Raw genomic sequence first — 19,530 nt, forward strand, 5'->3', positions numbered from 1 at the left:
GAGTCCGCGAGTATATAAAATAAAAATAATATATATAAAAATGCAAATAGAGGTACCTAAACTTCTACTGCGTGTACATAAATGCACACCTTTTATTTTATTTTTTACTAAAGAGATCAATTTACCTCAGTATACGCTTGACACATAGATTCATATAAATTTTGGTGCTGATGAATGGCATTCTCAAGCATAATTATTTCGTTTGGCAAATTGTTATTATCACAGGCGGAATTCCAGTTCTTGACATTGTCGACGTATTGTTCCGCCTTGTGATGGAATATGACGGATAGCGCCAGGACGGCAGTTCTTTCGTCCAGTCCGGCAGCGAAGTCCTTCCACGTCCTGTCCAACCGATTCGCTACGGAACGGATATGGGCAGCCGCATAATGACCACCTTCGATCAAACGACTCGCCACCGAAAGTATTCGATTTATGTTCACGTAAACGTTCATGGAACTCATGGTGAAATGCTGATGGTCTTCTTGCAACTGTTTGGCCACTTGATACGAGTGGCCAATTTCGACGTAATTTAATAAGAACACGTCTCGATTGTGGCAAATCCAGTCGAACATCTGAAATAAAGCAATGATACTTCAGAAATATTTCTATTGAGTATACGGAATATTTAGAATAGACCAGACGAAATCTACACAAATTGAAACATGATTTTACATCGTCTGTCTTTTGGGAACTTAAAATCTATGTTGTTTTATGCCGAATAAGTTAGGGTATTAGGTAAGACGTAGCGTTTCTTATGGGTTTCAAATCGCTTAAGAATAAGTGATGTTTCAGTTTAGATCGCCTGCCAATTTCATAGAACGAATGTAAAAATGATACAGTCCGTTAACTTAGTGAAAGGTACACCATGTCAGATCAATGTGCGCAGACTGTCTTAATGAACGTAACTGTCAGATGTTATTTACAGCGCCAGAGGCTTACAGTTGCGTTTCGATCAGAAACATCTGACGATAAACTAGCGGTCATACTTCGGGCACCCGACTACGACCTATATTAGTTTCTGCGCATCGCCCACGGTGTACCTTCCTCTAAGTGAACTGACTATACCAACTTCTACTGCTTGAATCAAATCGACCGAACTATCTGCCGATAGTACGGAACATGATCTAAATCACGATGCAGACTATCGATTTGAATTCTCCGGAAACTCGAAGATCTCGTCTGCCGATCACTGAATTTCTGGAAAATTCAAATCGATACCGATAATATAATAAACCAAAGTATCTGCCTCGTGATTTACAAAGAGCGGGCTTCAAGAAACACCCTATACATTTACGCCAAGGTTTAAAAACAGGAAGGAAATTCAATATCATCTTTAATGTTCAAATAGGCGGTTGTTTAGCTTCATTTTTCTGACATTTGCGCTTGGTTAATGTTACACTTAACTTGTGAAAGTGTCACTATGTACGGAAATCGACGAAGGAAATTCAATAACAATATGTTTTTTATGATTACTCAGGTAGATAGGTACTTTTGCATATGTGATTTCAGAATTTACCTTCACGTTAAAATTAATTATAATATAACAGCTGTAGAGTTTTGATAATAACAGCTGAATTGAATTATGCAAACAATGCAGGAGTGTTTATGTTTTGATAGTACCAAAATTTAATTTCGCAAACCTTAGAACACAATAACGATGCAAAATTAATTACATTTAAAGTACAGAGATTGACATCCGCATGAAGAACATTTCCCAATTAATTTTGATCGGTATTAAATAACGTTAGAAGGTAATTAAAATTAGAATGGAATATCACCGATGAGGGAGTCTGTGATGTTTAATAAGCTACCGTTGGTGTTATACTGGTTGCGAAAGTGGGAATTTTGGCGTACGAAATCTTAAACAACCGCCGTGTATTCGTGCGCACTGCAATTGATATAGCTCAATGTACTACAAATGGCGCGGTAAACGCCATCTGTAGTACGATGCTACATTTTAGGATTACGTATGCTCCAACAAGGTCCATTTAAATATACGGATATCTACTTGCTGAAACGAATCCCGGCGTAGCTAACCTCAACGTGATAAGCACGTTACCATAATCGAATAAAATAATTCGAAGTGGTCTGTATTCTATCGAAACTGCCAGACGCGGATCGCGATTTCGATCTTTTTGGATTTCATCAGCGCGTCGCAGGCAGCTCCGACAGAACACAGACCAACTTTTACCTGATGTCTTAACAGCGCGTTTTATAAAATACTACAAATGGCGCGATAAACGCCATCTGTAGTAAAAAATGTAGCATCGTACTACAGATGGCGTTTACCGCGCCATTTGTAGTATTTTATAAAACGCGTTGTTAAAACAGCAGGTAAAAATTGGTCTGTGTTCTGTCAGGGCTGTCTGCGACGTGCTGATGAGATCCAAAAAAATCGAAATCGCGATCCGCGTCTGGCAGTGTCGACAGAATATAGACCACTTCGAATTATTTTATAGCTCAATGTCATGATCCGCATCTTCGCACACGGTATATTATTAATATGTATTATAAAAACGAACTAAAAAAATTAATTTTTTGATTTTACCTTTTCGCAATCCTGTTCGAAAAGCCTGAGTTGAAAGCACTGATCCAATTTTAGTTTTTTATGGTGCCACAATTGTAATAAGTGTTGTTGCGAGGCATGTACCGCGTCTAAATTTTGAAGGACCAATGCTTTGATATCGGCATCTGATGTACCAATCACAGGTGAATCAGGATCTTTCCTTTCGCCTCCGCCTCCGCCTTGACCAGTGTCGCTTCCGCAAACCCTTTGTAACAGTCTTTGGCCTAAAATAAAAACAAAAATAATACTCCTATAGTAAGTATTTATGTTTACAAAAAAAACAATCCACAAGGGATTTTTTTTTAAGGAAGATTAAGAATCAGGACCTTCTAAGGATAATGATGAATAATTAAAGAACAAACGGAGAAAACTAAATTTTCATGACAACGCAGAAATTACAATTTTCGATTGTAAATGACGTAGAAATTGTAGAATGTATCAGATAACTTGTAATAACATCAACTTAGACATGTTTTTTTAAAAATTATTTCAAGTTTCTTAATTATTACAATTTAATTTGTAATATCAACTAAAATACCTAGTAAATTTATTTCTGCTGGGATTTTATTTTTACAAATTCGGTTCCAAATTGTAATTTTTATTATTTTCGCTTACGAAGCAACGGACTAGTGGGATAAATTGTAAATATCGCTTTAATATTTAGGTAAATTTTCCTTTTTCATTTCCTCCGCGCATTTTCTCAATTAAGAAGGAAAATAGGTCAAGAACTTATCAAATAAATAAACAAAACACAATTTTTTTAACAACAATAGCTTTTAAATGTACAAGGAGCCTTTTCTTATCTTAATTTCCAAATTTCTTACATTAAAAGCATTTTCTCAAAGATTTATTAAGGTAATTTATCCAGATTAATGGATCACATCAATCATTTATTTATTTCTTTATCCTTATTGTTAGTCAACTTTGAATTTGAGAAATTCCCTGAATATTTAATGTGATTAATTGCCTGATGCGTGATTGATGAACACATTCTTTATCGAAACTTTATATCCACTAAAAGCTACATATTATACATAAACCCCTTAGGAATACAAATAAAATAAATACCGTCGCATTTCACTATCAGCTAGTGAAAGTTAATTAACCCTTACTAGATTATAAAATAAATTTAAATATGCATTCACAATCCGTGTAAGTAATTGCACAACTTGAGACTGATTTATACCACCTGGATCAATTTTCTAATGAATGAAAGCGTTTGCTTACTTATATAATTATAAATTACAAATAAGCAATTTATGGCAAGGAAAATAATCTCAAATGGTTTTATGTGACGACTTTTTCGTTATTCAACGTTAAACTTAATAAATTATAACATTTATAAAGTGCATTTATTGAACACTTTCTACGAAATACATCAGTTAGTAGTAAATAATATCTGCATACATATGGCGAAAGGTTGTTGAAGGGGTATGTATGGCGCTGTACGGGTGGGAAACATGGACAGTGGACGCCGCAGAAAAGAAAAGGTTAGAAGCGTTCGAAATGTGGTGTTACAGGCGAATGATGATGATTCCGTGGGTAAAGAAGGTTAGAAATGAAGAGGTATTAGAAAGAATAGGAGAACAGAGGACTCTATGTAAGTCAATAAGAAATAGGCGAGATAGATTAGTAGGACACCTTCTCAGGCATAAAGGTCTAGTCAGAGACATATTAGAGGCTGAAACGAGAGTTAGGAGAGGTAAAGGTAGACCTAGATTAGATTACTGTTCGCAAATAGTTAAGGATATGGGTTGTTCTAGTTTTAGGGAATGTCTAAGGACTGACGACTTAACGATGATGACAACGGCGGTTTACTACTACAAATTAACAGACTGAATGGATGAATTTTAGTGTAGTCGGTGATTTGCCCTGATGGAAATCGGAATCGCGATTCGAATCAGGTGATTTCGTTAAATTGTTAATCAAGATTAATGTTATTTTTTTAATTCTTGTCTTGTTTTTTATTTTAATTCTGAGTTTATTATTTCCTTGCTGAGACATGCCAGAAGGAATTATACTATGCATATATTCTTAAAGAATCCAAAACTGTTGTTGAGTGCTTGCTTTTTCAATTACTCAACCTTCTTTGCATAGAATCAGACGCAGACTTCTACACTTTCTACACAGATTTATTATTACCCCTAAAAGTCAGGATGAAAACCTGATACTACTACCTCGGTTGACTACAACAATAGAGAATGCGGAGGATAACAAGAAAAAACAGCAAATCTTTACCGTCTTTACGAAAAGGAAAATAATCTATCACGATTTCAAATGATCTTACTCAACACGCTGTCAAGTCGATGTGTTTTGTTTTAGGCTTTCGTTTGAGAAATACGTAGCAAAAGAAAACGATTTGTTTCAAGAATCCTTTTTTGGTAAAAACAGTTTATTTTCTAATCTTTTTTTCTTAGGATTGTCGTCAATAAATAAGCTGAAGGCAAACACCAAAAGAAAGTTAATGTTTTAACGATTTAAAGATCATTCATACTCCTTCACATTTATAGTAATCATTGTGATCAAAGAGAATCCTGAAATAAAAACATTGTCTAAGGATTTGCTTTTCCCTTCAATGCAAATTTTGAATTGACGTTTGATCAACATCTGGTCTATGAGATTAATATTATAGACGCAAGGACGTCCAAAATACCGTAGATGGAAAAGCTTAAAAATGAGGTTTTAGAATGCGTAGGAGAACAGAGAACGCTATGGAAATCAGTAGGAAATAGGTGAGATAAGTTGGTATGACATCTTCTTAAACATGAAGGGATAATTAGAGACATATTAGAAGCAGAAGCAGGAGTTATAGACCTAGACTAGATCATTGGATTACTGTTCGAAAAGAATTAATTAGAAATGTAGGAGGTTGTCCAGTTCTCAAGAAATACGAAAATTGCCACAACATGGGAAAAACTAGAGGTGCTTGTCGAACTAGTCTTCGGGTTGAGGACCTTATGATGATCATGATGGTATATAATAATGTTTAACTCAATTTTTAATTATAATTATTAATTACTTCATTACATTAGCGTTATAGTTGTGCAAAGATCTGAGTGCTATTCCATTTCCATAACACATTCGCGTATAATATTATAATCTGTTAATCAGTTACTGCAAATATTTAACTACTTTTAATCCTAAAAAATTCTACAACAAATATGTATTGTGTTACTTTGTCGTTGGTTCACAAATTTGAAACAAAAATTTACTTTACAATACATTGTTACATCAAAAGCTATATCGTCTACTCCGTCCATATAAAGCAAGCACTTCAAATAGCAATTCGTTTGTTCGTTTACAACTATTAAACTTGGTATAACTGTTTTCAAAATGTGACACTTGTTCCTATAGCAACCGCTTTTGTAGTTGTTCATAAGAGACATTTTAAGATTACTAGAAATCGATATCGTTACGGATTCTGCATCTGACACAATACGTCCTTTTTGAAAGGAAGGAAGCGAATTAAAAAAAGAATAATAAAAAAGTCGATATATATGTGAGTACATTCGTATTGGTGGTATGTCAAAAACAGATATTTTGTTATAAGTATCTATTAACGATACGTAACAATTTAGTTTTATCGATGCATTTGTTGGAGATTTCAGAACCGTATAGGTCAGGGATGGCGAACCTTTACGTATCGGCGTGCCTTTTTTATAAAGAAAAGTTTAATCATGTTATAGACGTGCCATCAAATAACTTTGTCACTGTGATTATTGCGAATATAATATAATAATAATAAATAATATCAGCTCAAAATTCTTTATTTACTACAAAAAAAAATAGAAACATTTTGCAGTGTCTAAATTATGCGTGTAATTAAAATTAGAGTAAAATTAGTGTGACTTCTGTTGTTGCAGATTAGATGACAAATAACTTATGTTAGGGTTGTACGATGCTACTTTTAGCAGAATGCTAGTGTGCAATAGTCAAACGGTTTCTGAAAATTCCTTGATTAAAGAATCACAGAAACAAATTCTTCAGTAACTTGGTCTTCGTCTGGTTTCTCGTGTATTTCTAAATTGTTGTTACATTTTTTCAAATTTGGAAAATACTTGTACTGTTCGTTTCAAGAAGTTAGAGAAATGCCCCTTCCCTTTATTAGGATGCGCTGTAGCATAATTTCAAATTCAATCATATTTGTCTGCGGAGCTCATTTCTCCACTGATCATCAGGCGAGAACTAAACAAAAGTGTACAGTACCATTTGCAAAATTATTTAAACTGCCTCGTTAAAATTTAAGAATATGCTTTCCTCCACTCTTTANAGCACTTTTCGGTAACAAAGTTACCTTCTTCAGGGACTGAAGTAAACTAAACCTAAATGAGAACTAATCCTAATTTATACTGATAGTTGTTAAGGTTCAGTGAACATGACCCGAAGCCAACAAGGTAGATGTTCAATGGACCTTAACATCATCATCATAAACGTAATTAAACTAAACTAAATAGCGGAGATCCAGGGATGGGACCGTTGTCATTGTTAAGAACAATTTGTTTATTTTTATAAATGTATAAACTTTCAAAACTGTTTAGTAAACGATTATTCCTAACTTCTTTAACTAACTTAAGGTTATTAATATTAATATTATGTCCATCAGTAAGAATATGTTGGGCAACACTAGATTTTTCTTCTCTACCAAACCTAGCATGAGCTAGATGTTCTTTAAATCTGGTTTTGATTGAACGTCTAGTTTGTCCAATATATTTTTTACTACAGTCATTACAACTAATTTCATATATCCCCGACTTTTCTAAGAATGGAATTTTATCCTTAGGGTTACCAAGGAGAGTTTGAATGGAGTTGCCATTTGAACTGTAAGCAATCCGTAAACCAAGTTTTCGAAAAATACCCTCGAGTCCGCGAGTAAATCTTGGCTCGTATGGCATAGTAATAAACTTGGTTTTATTAGCATCTGTTTGAAAAGTCGTAGATCTTGAAATAAAATTCCTAAATTTTATCTTATTAATTAATTTATCAATAATGTTACAATTGTAACCATTGTCTTTTGCAAAGAAAATTGCAGTCCCTGAAGAAGGTAACTTTGTTACCGAAAAGTGCTTCGGGCAACTACAGTGTCTTGTTTTGGCGTTGGGGTTTTGAGCTATTCTGTTTGTTCTATGCCTTATACGTTTAAATTATTTGACGTGACGTGCCCAAAACATTGTGTTGCGTACCACTAATGGCACGCGTGCCATTAGTTCGCCATCCCTGGTATAGGTCTTTAATTGGTTACAAATACAGTCTAATCGCATTGATTATCAGTTCTCAAAACAGATGTCATTGAAGACCTGTTGTTTAATTTTCAACATCATGAGGTCGTCAGTCCGAAGACTGGTTGGACACGCACCTCCACGCTTTCCTATCTTGAGCTAGTCTTTGCATTTCCCTAAAACTAGAACAGCCCACATCCTTAACTATCTTCAATGCAACGTTCGTTACAGGCAACTCCGGCATGTATAGTGTAAAATTTAAATTTATAGTGTACAAATAATACCATTAAACCAATTCCTTAACCCCTATCCCACAGTTCAAAAATCTTTTTTTACGTTTTGACCCAGTTCGCTTAAAAATAGAAGAATGATGAGATTTAACATATTTGACGGATCCATAATCGCATTAACAACGGGGAAATTGGTCTATTTCCACACACGTGGACATTACCTATGTCCATTAAGACACATGTGATGGAAAGTAAAAATAGACGTACGGTTTTATAATTGAATATTGTTTATCCATATAAATACATCTATTATAATAAACTTTATAATTTACAATTTCAATTGCTTTATGTGAAAATTTGTAAAATATATCAAAATTCTTCCTTTAATTCTTCGAGAAATCTTAAACTGTAGCATGTTTTTTTCTACTCTTTGCGTTTATTTTGGCTTTATGACAGGAATAATTTTAAAAAAGACAATACGACGAAAACTAAATGTAAAACAAAATGAAATACTTGACAGACTTTACTGTTTTGGTTTATTTTTAAATTAAAATCACAACTTCTCATAATAAGTCGCCGAGTATTTTAATTATTTTGGATTATTTAATTAGGTTTTATAAAGTAGTACATACAAGGTCTGTACAAAAAGTATCTCGAATTCTGTGTTTTTTCAAAAATTATTTATTTATTCGTGAATATCTATTTTGCCCCTCTTGAAAATAATTCCCACTAAATATTATACAATTCTGCCAAAGTTTCTTCCAATCCTCGAAGCATTTCAAAAAATATTTTTTTGTGATCTTGTTTAGCTCCTACTTCGATGCCGTCTTTATCTTCTCAATCGTAGCGTAGCGTCGTCCTTTCATGGGCCTCTTCGGTTTTGGGAACAAGAAAAAGTCACAGTGGGTCAGATCTGGGGACTACGGTGGTTGCGGCATTATTAGTGTGTTGCTTTTGGAAAAAAAAGTCGCGCACATGCATCGATGTGTGAGCAGGGTCGTTATCATGGTGCAAAAGCTAATTTATCTTCTTCCACAAATCCGGACGTTTCTGGCACATAACTTGAAGAGAATGTATATTATTAACCGTGAATCAAGAACTCATGATGCACAACACTCCTGTAATCGAAGAAAACTGTTAGCAAAATCTTCACATTCGACCTAATTTGGTGAGCTTTTTTCGGTCTTGGTTCCTGCGGCAGCTTCCATTGGGATGATTGAGCTTTGGTTTCCACGTCATAACAAAAAATCCATTATTCGTCACCAGTTATGATTCTTTAGAGCAAATTTGGGTCGTCACGAAAGCTCCTTAGAAATGTTAATGCGAAGCTATTTTTGGTCGAAATTGAGTAATTTTGGTACGAATTTCGCGGCGACCCGTCTTATGCCCAAATCATTGGCAAAGATTGAATGACAGGAGTCAATCGACATGTTTAGGTCCTCAGCAACTTCTCTAACGGTGATTCGACGATTGGCCAATACAATTTCCTCAACATTTTGAATGCGTTCGAGTACTTAATTTTGTTTTCTACACAAAATTTGATACAGATTCTTTGATCAATTTTTTGGAATAGGCAAAAATCGAAGACGAGTCAAAACACGTGCAAGCAAAGCAGCTGTCAAAAATTAACTGAACATTCAACATCGCCGAACTTGTCGGTATATGTGAGAGACATGAGTAGCAACATAACGCCACAAAAAAATCAAAAGTCGAATATACGTAACCCGCGGAAATTCAAAATTCGCGATACTTTTTGAACAGATCTCGTATAAAATCGAGTAAACCAGCAGCAAATAATTTTACCACATCTTGTTCGCAGATGTTAAAGTAGGAAACACGTACCTCGGACAATTAAGTTAATATTATTATTTATTTAAAGAGAATATACAATAATCCAAAGCAACGCTCAATTTAAGGATTAACGGTTACGCGCTAGTAATACACAAAACCAAGTACAATAATTGTAAGAATTTCTGTTCATAGAATTCTGAAAATGAAATGACATCATCTCAAGTCTCGAAGTCCTTAGCGTCGCGTCGGTCGCAAATAAGATAAGAAGGTAACAAAACATGTCCTTCAGGACAACAGTGAAGGGCAGACGGCTGAGTGACCTTCTAGTAATAGAGTCGAGATTTTTGTTAGCTAATCGTTTGAAACAAACTGGTACCTTACATATTCAAAGATAAAACAGAAGGCGCAAAAAGTAAGCATAAAATGGTTACAAATTAAATGGTCAATAGGTCAAAACTAGACGATAGAAGCGGGAGTAAAGAAAAGGTTAAAAGTGTTCGAAATGTGGTGTCACAGGCAAATGATGAGAATATCGTGGACAGAGAAGGTTAGAAATGAAAAGGTATTAAAAGAATAGGAGAACAAGAGGACTCTATGGAAGTCAATAAGAAATAAGCGAGATAGGTTGGTAGGACACCCTCTCAGGCATGAAGGGCTAGTAAGAGATATTTTAGAAGCAGAAACGGAAGTTAGGAGTGGTAGAGGTAGACCTAGATTTGATTACTGTTCGCAAATAGTTAAGGATTATGGGTTGTTCTAGTTTAATGCGAAGCACAGGATAGGAAAGAAGTGAAGGTGCGTGTCCAACCATTCTTAGGACTGACGACCTTATGATAATGAAGTATTTATAGAATATGTATTTACTAAACTGTAAATAAATTCATTAGTAAGTAAATGAATTACTTTCTAGTTAGTATTTACTTGGTTAAACCATTTGAATTGAATAATATATACCGACCGGTAGAACATAATCCAAGTACAATGATTTAAGAAAATAGATTCAAAGTTAACTCTATTCATGTTACGTTAAATATTAACAACATTCACTATGTGACCGCCGTTGATGTTCAAGGTACAGTTCGAATTATTTTGCTATAATCATTCTTATTATTTTGGTAAAGGTCTAGATGATGGGGGTGGGGGGGATCGAAAGAAGAGTTAATAAATATGCCAATTTTTATACATTTCTAGGCATGTAAATATTTATATAGTCATTCTTAAACAATATTCAAAGATAAAACTAATGAAAAATACATCAAAATATTGAGAAAGTTATACAATAGATTTATCAATAGGGTAGGTTAGGTTAAGTTATCGGGTTTTGTTCAAGTGACCACCCTCTTTCGATCCCCCTACAGAAGTGGGGGGGCATCATCTAACCCCCATAACTTTTTATGGGAGTGAGACCGTCACGAACTTTTTATGGTACAGTGGTGGGAGAGACCTCCTCTTTCGATCCCACCCACCATCTAGACATTTACCATTATTTTTTTTCCTTACAAATGTGCATCTCTTTATAAAAACATTTTCTTTTGTTCCCTAATTTCTTCTACTTAAGAAACAAACACACATTTGGTAATCGTCAAATTTGTAATGATATGTCTGTAGTCTGTCAGTACCTATAACGCCACTCGTTTACTCGTTAGATTGTAATAAAAATCGGCTTTTGTATACACTGTACGTAAATTACAATTGTGCCAAATATTCTTAGATCGTGTATGTATAAACATCCGCAACGTTTAGGATATGTTGAAACAAAGACACTGACACCGACGTTCTAATTCTTGAAACAATGAAACGGCTAACTCTTAAAGCAACGAATACATTTCTTTTGAAAAACCAAAGTAAATAGTTTTACCAAGTATCGCAAAAGTTAGATCTTTCTTTCAATTTATTTTTATTTAACGTGTCATTAAGGTAATGTTTCGTTAAAACTTGGAGAAAAAAATGACACACATAAAACTGTATTTTGTTATACTTAACTTCACCACATGAAATGTGACAAAAAATCAGTTTACTTTATGATTCAATTTAGAAGTAAATTATAGTGCGAAAGTAGAAAACTGAAGCTAATAATTTTCCAGTTTCTGTACCTACTAGGTCAAGGCAATTGTCGAATAGGCATTTAAATTTGTTACTAGTTAAATAATAATTGCTTTAAATCGTTCTTCATAAACATATTCCTTCGAAAATGGTTTACCAAATAAAATTATAAAAATAAAAATCAGGGCAACAGACAAGAAAAAACAAAGTTGGACTGTCCAATTACAATTTAAATTACTTTGGTTATTCCATAATTAAACCACGTTCGCTACCAAACGATATACGCGGTGATCTGTTTGAATAATAGATGAATAGATTCGATTAATGAGGTATTGCGACAACTACCTCAGAATTTACTTACTTTATGGGCAATTATCTTGGGAACAACATATGATTAGTCCTTATTTCGTTGTAATATCTCTAAAGGTTTCACGCCTACGTATACTGTGAGAAAAATTTTGGTAATCGTGATATTCCTGACCATAATAGTACATTTATTCTCCTATGGTAGTTAACTACTAAATATTTACCGAAAGTAACAAAAATTGTTCACAATTATTCTACAATTGAACATAAACTTGATATTCTGATGTCCTTTTTGTGAGTTATTAATAGATTTGTAGCTAAAGCTAACATCTATCATGTATTCATTAAAAATAAAGTAAATTTCAGAAACAATGAATCGTTGGATGGTACATAACTGCAGTTAAGTGTTTTTAATAGTTTCAAACATTTCCAGAAACCCCAAGCACATTTCTCAACTAGCACACGCACGATGTGGTAGCATCAATTCCGAGTATTGTGGAACCAGTGACGTAATGCAATTTATGAACGAGATTCTAGCGAGAATACATAAAAGAACTAACCGTATCAACTGAAAAAAATTCAAAGAACTTGTGAAAAGAAAGGGAGATTCTTTGTGGAAACATTTCGTCTATGAAGAAACTATCGATAATAATAAGAATAAACGACGACTTTTTACAGGACTTTTGTAAATTTTTGATGGGTGGAGGCTTGAAAAGAACTTTTCGAAATCACTTAACCTTCCCCGAATCCATTAAATTTGATTTTCACTGTAAAATTTTTATTTTTATTCCCGCTAGACTCAGGACAAGATTCGGAATTGATTGTATTACATCCTTCAAACGTCGATTTCTTATCATTTTTAATTATTATCTATGATTTGTCCACAGCTTTGATTCCTCCTTTTTTTAACGTTCTGTACCCACTTCTAAGATTTGCTGCTCGATATTACTCGATGTTGGTGTATGTGTGTGTGTTCGATTATTAAATCGTCGATTTCTTAATTTTTTTTACTTCAATTTTCTTGATTAAAATATTTAGATCAATTGATATTTGTTGCACACGACGAAGTGAGTAGAAACCGAGGAAGATCGCTCATTTTATCTTATTACTACCAAACTGGTTAAACTACAGTTAATAAAACAGCATTCACAAAACCCTGTAACTTGAAAGCATCATATTCAATTAGCAATGCAATCGGCTTTTCTTTATTAATTTTTCTATAAAAATGCGGCATATAAATTACGTGATGTTTACAATTTTTCTTTCATTTGAATTTAGGCAACAAATTAAATGATCAAGATGGAAAAAAAGCACTACAGATACTAAAGAAAGCATTGTAAAGTTCGGGTAGCTTTTAACTAAAAAAAAAATTCCTTTTGTACTCGCCATAGGCTAATTTGGAATAGGCTCACTAAAATTCTATGTTTGGAGCATTGCTCTGTGTGGGTGTGAAACGTGGATGGTGAGAGCTGTAGAAAAAAAAAAGAAGAAAAGAAGCTTTTGAGAATATTATTGTAGGAAGATACTGTGGATAAAAAAGGTTAGAAATAAAGAAAAGGCAACTGCAGAAGTCAATAAGAAATAGGCGACTTAAGCTGGTAGGATGTACTCCTAGACATAGAGGCAAAATAAAAGCAGAGAAGGAGTTAAGAGGGACAAAGGTAAAACTAGATTAGTTTGCAGTTTGCATTTACATTCTCAGGAATAGGTTGCGAATTATAAAACAGTGACATTCAACGGTCGAAGGTCGAGGCCCTGGACTTTATCGAATGCCCTCCCGTTTATTTTACGCTTTTTGATCTCCGATTACTTTAAATACTTTTTGGCTCGCATTTATATCGACCGGCGTTGCCACGACACAGTGGATCGTTAGAACATCACATTCGCGTGGAAAGAAATAAAGAGGAATTTATCAGGTAGGAAAGGTCAGCCATAAAACAAAGGCAGGGTGGTTCGCAAAATACTGGGAAACACACGTTTTTCAATAATAAAATCTACTTTAATTTTATCATCGATATTAAAACTCGACAATAACAATATAACATAAATGAATTTTGTAATTAATTCTCTATTTCTCATTGTACTGTTCATAGTTTTACAGAAAGTATCTCATATTTTATCTGCCAAGAGTAGGCTTTAGGTGTGGTTATTAACTTCATCATGGTCATCAGTCCTAAAACTAGTTGGACACACACCTCTACTTTTCCCTTCCTGAGCTAAGTTTCGCATTTCCCTAAAATCAAAACACCCCACTAACTATTTGTGAACAGTAATCTAATTTAAATCTACAGTCCATTCCAATTTATTAGAATTGTGTCCTTGAAGGAATCTGCGCGAAGATAGAAAGAATACACACTAGGCGTAAGCAAGACAGAAATAGTTGGAACAAGGTTGAACGAGCAGAGCTCTCGATGGGCGGTCTTAGGAGATCGGCTGGAACTGTACAGTACTAGACGAAAATGTATAGCAATTTCTTAATACAAAAATGTATATAAATTAACTATAGAAAACAAAGCAAAAGTTTTATAGGTGTACAGAACGTTAAGTTAATCCACTTGTTATTATTTTTGGCTAAATATGCTTTTAAATAAAGCATATTCTTAAATTTTAACGAGGCAGTTTAAATAATTTTGCAAATGGTACTGTACACTTTTGTCTAGTTCTCGCTCGATGATCGGTNCTGTACAGTACTAGACGAAAATGTATAGCAATTTCTTAATACAAAAATGTATATAAATTAACTATAGAAAACAAAGCAAAAGTTTTATAGGTGTACAGAACGTTAAGTTAATCCACTTGTTATTATTTTTGGCTAAATATGCTTTTAAATAAAGCATATCCTTAAATTTTAACGAGGCAGTTTAAATAATTTTGCAAATGGTACTGTACACTTTTGTCTAGTTCTCGCTCGATTAACGCTGGAGAAATGAGCTCCGTAGACAAATATGATTGAATTTGGAACGGCGCATCCTAATAAAGGGAAGGGGCATATCTCTAACTTCTTGAAACGAACAGTACCTTTACTGCTCTTAACTCCTGTTTATGCCTCTAATATGTCTCTGACTAGACCTTCATTCCTGAGGTGTCTTACCAACCTATCTCACCTATTTCTTATTGATTTCCATAGAGTCCTCTGTTCTCCTATTCTTTCTAATAATTCTTCATTTCTAATCTTCTCTATCCACGGTATCCTCATCTTTCGCCTGTAACGTCACATTTCATTTGCTTCTAACCTTTTCTTTTCCACGGCGCCCCCCGTCTATGTTTCGCACCCGTACAGCTTCGCGCTCTAAACATACACCATTAACAATCTTAATAAATCAACCGTTTGCGAGCCTAGAAGTGACTTCTTTTTATTAAGGGCGACCCGCCCCTGTGCTATACTCTCTTTCATATCCCTACTGCTCCTTCCATCCTGAGTTATCTAACTCCCCAGATACTAAAATCAGCCACTTCTAATTTTTCGCCTTGTATCTTTATATTCGCTCATTCCCTCTACAATTTTAGTGCGATAATACCGTAACGTAAGTACCCTTTTTTATATGCAACCACTGTAATTTCGTGACCAGTAATTGCCACGCGATTTTACGCCTTTTTTGCTGAGGCCACCTGAGGGTGAGTTGTTTAACACGACAACATTTTAATTGACTCTTCAAACGGTGAGTTATACTGGCTTGGATTGCTAAAGACGTCTGGGTCTCTTACTGTTCATTGTTTTGTCGGTTGAATTGGGAGCGGAACACGCAAATAATTGTACCCATCGTTAGTGATGCATGCTGTCTATCACATGAATCACTTTAAAATGTCTAGCTGTCGTTAAATGCGTCACAATTAATCTCAAGCTTGTTGGTTAACTTTCAGATGTTCAACGGTTTGATTTAAAATATTGACGGAACAGATTTAGCCCACGTGTTGAATTATGGTAGTGAGTTAAGGGAGAAGAAAGAGGGTGAAGGTATAATTTCGAAAAAAAAAAAAACAATATATAAAAATGAACACTGGGTTCAAAGCTCTGTCAAGTGTTGATTGGTCAACACAAACAAGAGGTTTTAACATCCGCCACCATTGGTCATGGAAGTTGTTATAGAATCAAATATAGATTGATTAGATACAAAATTATGAATCTGCAACCACAACCAAAGTTAAAGAAGAAAAATAACTCTAATACATTTGTTCTTCGAGATGGGCCACCTCTCAGTTTATTACAGGAATGGATGAAGGAATGTCACTGAATAGTATTCCAATGGGACGCTGTTCGATCCCCTAGCTAGTTTTTCCGTTAAAAAACACGTCAAAGTTGAGCAATACTGATTTAGTTATTACGACTAATTCTCGATCGATTGGGGTAGGGGGTGCTCATTCATTTCTGTAATAATATTAACTGGTCCATCACGAAGGAAGCATTAGAATCATTTTTCTTAAATTGACCTTGTAGTTAATGCGACTTGCACTGTTTCAAGAAAAAAAATTGGAATAAACCTTAAATTATCGCCAGTTAGGGTAAAATTGTAGATCACAAATTGTTTTCTAAATGTCTCGTTTTAAAAATAAAATATCAGTGTAGTAGTAACTAAAGAGTGATTTTAGTTTACCCTTATTTTCATTAAAAAAAAACTTACCTTCTTCTATTAATATTTCAATTAAGTTTCACCTTTCGAGCTTTAGAATAATTTATGTTGCTTTTAAGAAGGCAATAAAACCCTAACACCGGCGTTCATCAATGTCTGAAACCATCCACGAATAAGGGTTTAAACCGGCGTTATTTTTAACAGAAACAATTTAGAATCAAAATTAACTTCGACGTTTCTGGATTAAATCGACATGCAAAGAAAAATCACCCTCTCTTCTTTTTACAGCTTACTTCTAAAACAATGGCTCTGAATTAAATGGATCCGTTAATCGTGTTTTTTATTTGTTTTCCACAACAGCAACCCTGAAATTTATATTAACCATCAACCCTCATTGGGACGTAATAAACATGGAAACAAAGTCGTCAAAAAATTAAATCCAAAATAAATACGTAATATACGTGACCAGCTTGAAAAAAGCTTTATGTTTACGTCAAAAAATATAGATTTTTAAACTATTTACCATGTTTTCGTGTTTATACGTTTTCCAAAGTAAACGAGAATGCGTGATATAAAAAGGGGTCATTTTAAGTAATAGGGGTGCCATAAAACCCGCAGTTAATAAACATCTGATAATAAAAGACGCTCGAACACAATTTACATAAAAATCAATACTCTCCTTTGTAACTTCAACCCTTTTTGCTCGAATCGTGCTGTCTTATTATGTGTAGACAAAATCATCCCCGAAATAGCTATGATGTGCTTCGATACACACAAGACAATGATAACAGAGATAATAATACATAGATTGTAACAGCTCATCAAAATGAATAAGAAACTACCATATTATAGTTGTTTATAAGGTGATACAGAATTAATGAATTTAACCCTTGTGAGGCACAATCATAATGGATAGTGGAATGGTAAAATGCATATTTCTTATTTCATTCAAAAGTTACGAAAATGACTTAATTGTATCAAAAAATTAATTTACATTTTAGCTGATTGCCCTAGACAAAAATTTTCAGTTTCTCAGAGTCTTTCAGTCTTTCAGAGTCTCTGAGAACGTCTCTCACAGTCTCTCAGTTATTGCTTAGGTGTTCTCATGGATCTCTCACAGTCTCTGTATGACAGACTCGAACGATAAAATTGTTAATTCAGAGATTCGAGAGAGACTGGATGAATAAAACTGAAAAATTGAGAGACTCGAGTCTCCCGTAGAAAGATTGGGATCTCTGAAATATGTTGAACTAGAAACCATGTCTATCGAGACCGTCTCTCATAGTTTTTCACAATCTCTCAGTTATTGCCTAGGTGTTTTTATGGATCTCTCACAGTCTCTGTATGAGAGACTCGAACGATAAAATTGTTAATTCAGGGATTTGAGTCTCGTTCAGAGAGACTGAATGAATAAAACTGAAAAATTGAGAGATTCGAGTCTCTCGTAGAAAGACTGGGATCTCTGAAATATGTTGAACTTAGAAAATTTTAACCATGTCTATCGAGATACCACTTATTGAGAGATTCGAGTCTCTTGTTCAGAGACTGGATACGAAATAAGGATCTCTCTACGAGCGACTCGAGCCTCTCATTCAGAGACGCTAAACAGTTTTTTGACAGTCTCTCTCAGCGACACTAGAGAGACTCGATGAGAGACGGAGACTCGAGTCTCACTTTCAGAGACTCTGAGAGACTGAACATTTTTATCTGGGTGATTACGATGATGTTGGTGTTAAATGTCAAATTACGTAATTCAGAAAACATTGTTACTGTCTATTTAAAATTTGTTCTTTATTTTTGCCGTAAAAATAAAGAAATACTTACAGATAAACAAAAATAGTATATTTTAAATAGCTGCACTATTTTTCGTCACAATTAAATTACGCGACAAAAACGTACTCTAGACCCCGCCCCCAACTCAAATATTTCAAATACTTTTAATTTTTAGAGTTATAATAGAGCAGTAATGCATTTTAATTCTTTTTATAGGTTCTGATACTTCTCACTTACCATATTATGATTAGGTCTAAACTGTATCTGTTTTGGATTCATAAAAACCATTATTGGTCAAAATATATATTTATATAAATAAGCAGTAAGTATAAAAGAAAGATGTTTCATTTATAATTTGCCAATGTTAAATAGGCATTAAAATTGAATACTTATTATTCATTCATTTTAAAGAAACTTAAAAAAAACGGTATAAACTTTATAATGAATATTATGAAATATATAAGGGAAAAGTAATTTCAACTTCAGCACTGTAATAAACAACAGTTATTTTCACTATTGGTCTTAATTGCATGAGTTCGTCTTTTAAACAGCAGTAAAAGTACAATAAAAAGTAATGAGTAGCCACAAGGGTTGGTTTAATGAAAATTCTTTTTCTCAGTGCTCTCGAAATGTTAGAGAGACACATTTCACAGTTCCTTTCTTTTTTTTTTTTCAATTTTCATCCATCTTCTTGTATACTTACTTAAACGTTTTCGAGCTAAATTAAAAACCCCGTCGAAACGGTACATCGTAGTAAAAAAAAAGAAATTAAAATTCGTCCTAATTTATATGTAGTTCTACACCTTATCAGTGCATCTAGTATCTTTTTCTTTATCAAGTATAAAGAATGCAATTTGGAAGTTCTGCAATCTCAAGTTCCCGACGAGTTTATTTAAAATGTGATCATTGACGTTAAAGAGACACAGGGTTCTCTTACTTACCTTTTTGAATGCATCTAATTTCAAAATTCATAAAATTGTAAATACGTACAGATACGAATGCAACAAAATTTAATTAAAAAATAAAATTGCAAATTA

At 34.0% G+C, this 19,530-nt stretch overlaps 1 protein-coding gene across 1 annotated transcript in view; it reads right to left on the bottom strand.

Moving 5' to 3' along the window:
* Positions 1-19,530, bottom strand: part of LOC108735500 (triple functional domain protein) — a 95,196-nt gene that overhangs the window by 3,110 nt on the left and 72,556 nt on the right. Inside the window, exons 6-7 of the mRNA XM_018467876.1 lie at positions 2,549-2,790; positions 126-572 (exon numbers count right to left, since the gene is read on the bottom strand). Coding sequence (XP_018323378.1) covers positions 126-572; positions 2,549-2,790 — 689 coding nt within the window. The remainder of the gene's footprint in view (positions 1-125; positions 573-2,548; positions 2,791-19,530) is intronic.

Source organism: Agrilus planipennis, unplaced genomic scaffold (assembly GCF_000699045.2).
Source record: "Agrilus planipennis isolate EAB-ADULT unplaced genomic scaffold, Apla_2.0 scaffold2, whole genome shotgun sequence".
NCBI classification, from domain to species: domain Eukaryota; kingdom Metazoa; phylum Arthropoda; class Insecta; order Coleoptera; family Buprestidae; genus Agrilus; species Agrilus planipennis.